At 38.6% G+C, this 4,643-nt stretch overlaps 1 protein-coding gene across 1 annotated transcript in view; it reads left to right on the top strand.

The window, feature by feature from the left end:
- Positions 1–1,473: 1,473 nt before the first annotated feature.
- The window catches only part of dpyda (dihydropyrimidine dehydrogenase a), a gene marked incomplete at both ends in the record, with an annotated part of 161,093 nt that continues 157,923 nt past the window's right edge, over positions 1,474–4,643 (top strand). Inside the window, one exon of the mRNA XM_080854784.1 lies at positions 1,474–1,548. Within this exon, the coding sequence (XP_080710910.1) occupies positions 1,474–1,548 (75 nt within the window). The remainder of the gene's footprint in view (positions 1,549–4,643) is intronic.

The following is a 4,643-nucleotide window of genomic DNA, read 5'->3' as shown; positions in this document are numbered from 1 at the left end:
GTGCCCTCCAGTCAACGTATAAGTTCGAGGTCGCAGTCAATGTATGAGCTGTAGATCCGGCCCAGCCTAGACAGGCCGGGAACATTGATACCACACTAGGAGAAATAGAAGGCATGTCTAACTTCGTCAGTGCTGGTGACAGATATGTTAACTAACACACAGACATCAAACAGCAATAAATGCGGACCAAATGATAAGTCACAAACACTAACACCAAACACAAAAGGGAGACACTAATCATGTTACTCATACAGACACTACAGGTTAACAGACACACTGAATGCAGTGCTGGGAAACCCCTAGCATGCCACGATATAATGGAAGTGGGTAAAACATGTTGTGACAGTGTTGTATATTTAAACACATAAATGATACACTGTGACCAAGTATCTATATTTTGATTGAAACTACAAATCATCTTCATGATCATGTTGTATTTGGGCTATATTTTGATTTGACTAAAAAGACTTACTATATAAAATTTTGTGAATGACTAAAGCCAAGATTTGGTTTTGGTTTCAAAAAGGTTGTTGATATTTAAGGTCAACAGCCAATCTACCCTTCCCTTTTCTGCTCCTGAGGCACAGTGTTGATTGGCTGGGATTGTTTATGGTTCAGTCCGAGCCACTATGTTGTTTTTCTCATTTACAGAGCCGGGACTGTATACAAACTAGATTTTTGTGTGCAAAAATGGACTGGACATCTAGAGGACTGTCAGGTGCAATTTCCTGTATTTGACAAAAACTGTATCGGATTGGAATTGCAGACTGTACCTCTGCACCACCAAGTTTTATTTCAGTTCAGACTAAAAGTGCTCAAGAAGTAAGGTCAGACGATTCTCTAAGAGACGTAAATAGGACATGCAGGTTAATATCCACATATACCCACTACACCTCACTGTCTGTTCTTCTGACTTAGTGAAGCAGAAAGAGGTTCCAAAAAAGTATTTATCCCTATTGATTTCCTCTTCTTGCCTCTCTACAATCTATGACTTAGATTATATCTGGGCACTGGCAATGGACTGCTGAATCACCAAGTTCTTTTCTCAAATGATTTGCGATGTCACTTAAGTAGAGGAAGGACAAGTTGGCTGAGTCAGAGTTAAAATTTGTGGGGAAAAGGTGTAATTTGATTAAAGAATGAATTGATGAATGAGTGAATGTGTGATAGGAAATGTGATCTAGTGAAGAATGGGTGAGTCTTGTTGTCAGTCACAGAAATGTCACAAACTGCATTGGTGTTTCAATGTGTCATGAGTGCAGAAGGAAACCGACTCAATATTTATGAAAGCTGAATTTCTAATAATCTACACTGAGCTCGTAATACTATCAGGCGAGACTCACTGAACAAAAAAATTCAACGGTTTCAGTTCATTTTGACTCACGGAGGATGAAACTAGTGCAGTGTCGCTTATTGACCATGCACGCGGGTTGCAGCCTCAGGAACACATCCCAGCGCTAATGTACCACGCCCATGCAGCGGAGTAAAGTTCGCATCCAACCCCTAAACTTTTCTGCAGCCTGTATTGGAATCTACCATCTTCATAGCGTGCCACTATCAATCGAGGCAACTTTGCAGCAGAATTCGAGAGGTACGCCTTGAATCTAGACTCCTGTCGCAGCTGACATTTTGATCACCTGCAAGGAGTTGTTCTTGGAAAACAACACGCATTTCTTGGGAATGGGTAAACTGTGGACGAATAAGTCTTCCTAAACTGTGGTTGCGACTCATTTCCTCGACATCAAACAAGTCACTTGGAACAGACGCTATTTTGTCTCTTTTGGTTTTTCTTTCGTCTTAAAGTAAGCACAATAACAAATCCTCGAACACGGCAGTATGGCTAGAATGCTGAGCAAGGATATCCCGGATATTGAGGTATACCTTCAGTTTCCTATTCTCTTGTACCCATTATTTATCAACATGACTCAGAGCTTCCTACGATGTTCTTACATGTCACTGTTTGCTGACACAATTGCTGAGCTCTGTGTTTCACTTAATTACAGTTTGCGTTGGAGGCTAGCAGCTGTTGGATTATAATGTTTTCGAACAGCTATTTTGTCATTCACTGAATTACGCAGTTAGACACATGCTTTTAACAGCTACTAGCAGTACAATCTAATTTTAGCAATCCTCGCATGCGCACCAAAACATTTACGCCGTCGCAAATTTACTGTGAAGTGTAACTTTCACTAATTATTTTTTTGTCCAAATTTACGGCAGCCTTCATTGACACAGTGTTTTCTAAACAACAAACGGTTTTACCATGGCTCTGCATCTGGTGTCAAGAAAGTAATTAGGTGACAAGTCACGTACAGGATTTTTTATCAAATATTTCCCTAACGAACACGTATGATTGTTTAAATATAACGTAATTAATCACATGTAGACTCTCCAGAATTGAAATATATAAATTAATGTTGCTTTTAAGACAGATATGTGAATGCTGAAGTCTTCCACCGAACGACTTATTAACAGCACAATTTACACTTGTGTTTCCTCCTTTTGTGAAATAATTATATGTATTGTCAACAAAGAGAACACATGCTGACATCTTCCAAGTTTGGATAAAATGTCCAGGCTTATTTGTCTGTTTCTATTCTCTTTGCCCGAATCGTTACAGGGATGCTAACATAAAACAAGAGCCCTTCCAAGAAATTAAACTCTTTAAGGATTGTTTCAGTAAGGTTTAGATATACATCCGATTAGGTAATGAAACCCACGAGTCTATAGCTAGTTCAGGAGGGGAAAAGTGCATGTGACTGTCACATGGGTTTTCACAGTTTCTCAGTGCTTTCTGTTAGTCAGAAGCCACTGAAAATGGGCTGTCATTAGACTGCCTCCACTGTAAAACTGTTTTGTTTGAGACAAACTGTCATGACTTCAATACCATTCTTCTGGTGGCTGTACTACTCTGCATTAGTGAAAATATTTAATTAATTAATTGCCTTTCTCATGACGTTGTCTCTTGGTGAATAAATAACCTACACGGATTTGGTGTCTTGCTCAAATGTTCTTGGAATGTAGTACCCTTCAGCCAGAGTTGATTTTGGCAAGTGGCTTCAGCCAATGGAAAGCTCAGACTAGGGGGTTGATGTTCTGTGCTGTATTGTTTGACCAATCAAACATTTACAGATGCTGGATTGTTTCAGGACCTTATTTCCTTTTTTTTTTAGGGCAGCCCAATGTTACCAACAACTAAAAACACCAGGCTGGAAGGTTCACACGTGTTAGAATATTATGGGACAGTAGAATGCACTAGAGTGGTAAATATAAATAATATGTCACCATTAAATTATTATGTGACCTACAATATTACCAAACATTATAACTAAGCCAGTTATAAGATGTAGTGGCATGGCTCAGGAGGAGATATTGAAATTGTTAATGAATAAACAGTTTATTCATACAATAAATGGTAAGCTTAAATGTTATACGAATGTAGAGTAAAACCCAAATGAATGACTACAACTGTAAATAATAATTGAATAAACAGGTTGGGTGCCAATAATACAAAATATAGTTAAATTGCCAAATAAACCTAAATGCGTGAGATAGAAAGAACATAAACCTAAAGCTGAGTTGAATTAGTGAGGGAAGAAAAGGTAGGGGAGACCAGGTACAGCAGACACTTTTTGCTTTTTTAAAAAAACGTTTTGTCTTGGTGCAAAAAAAAAATCAGCATTATGGACCCCTTAACAAATATGCAACATGCATCTTTCGTCACTATATTTATTTCACTAATTCAAGGACACATGCCTTACTTTTAATGTATTTTTCAACTTAATGCAGTGAACCCCTTGAGGACAGTTGTAACTTGTCAGGGACAGTTGTAACAGTGGACAGAGGACAATTGTAGCATGCCCGTTTTAAGGGGTAAAGTCAAATCTACGGCAACAGCCATGCATTATTCAAATCAAAATAGTGGTGGATGAGGGTTTTTCTGTAAATTGTAGTCTTTACAGCATATATTTTCAAAATGCCAGTGAGATAGTTGCTTACAAACCCAGTGTGTCACATTTTCGCAAAAGTGGCTTGCCGATTTGACTTGCTAGCTAAGCTTTCTGTTTACATTTGTCCCCAGCCGACCTCTACTTAATATTTGATAAGATAATTGAAATACAACACTGATTACAAACACCTGTTACTTGTGTTCCTGTCAAAATGTATCACTAAAATCTTGCACAAAACTTAGTTACAAATTTGCCCCCAGAAAACGACTTCTCTCTCTAACCTTTTGGCAAAGATTGAGACACAAGCTAAAAATGATGAATGTAGCATGCAGATGTCATCACACTATGGAGAGGAGACGGCTATAGACAAAGAGAGAGAGAGGAGAGGATCAAAGCTCAAAGATAGAAGGCAAGAAACAGAAGCAAGAGAGACCAAACTCTTTACAGTGCTTGCTTTATACTTGCTTTTAAACCTCAAGCCTTACCTTAAGGCCACATTCCGCCCTTGATGCCTATGGCAGGTACTTCAGATTGCAATGAAACCATCGTTATATAGATTTTATGGACTCACAAAAACATGACTAATTGAGCATGTGACTTCCAGTTCTCTTCCCTTCCATTAGAGTCTTAGCTTTACCACTCTAACAAAAGAGGGATCTTACAAAAGGAAAGACTGCATTCTTCAGAGCTTGT

The sequence above is a fragment of the Sprattus sprattus genome (assembly GCF_963457725.1).
Source record: "Sprattus sprattus genome assembly, chromosome: 17".
Lineage (NCBI taxonomy): Eukaryota > Metazoa > Chordata > Actinopteri > Clupeiformes > Clupeidae > Sprattus > Sprattus sprattus.
Note: the sequence above shows the minus strand (reverse complement) of the source record. Positions and strands in the feature narration are given on the sequence as shown.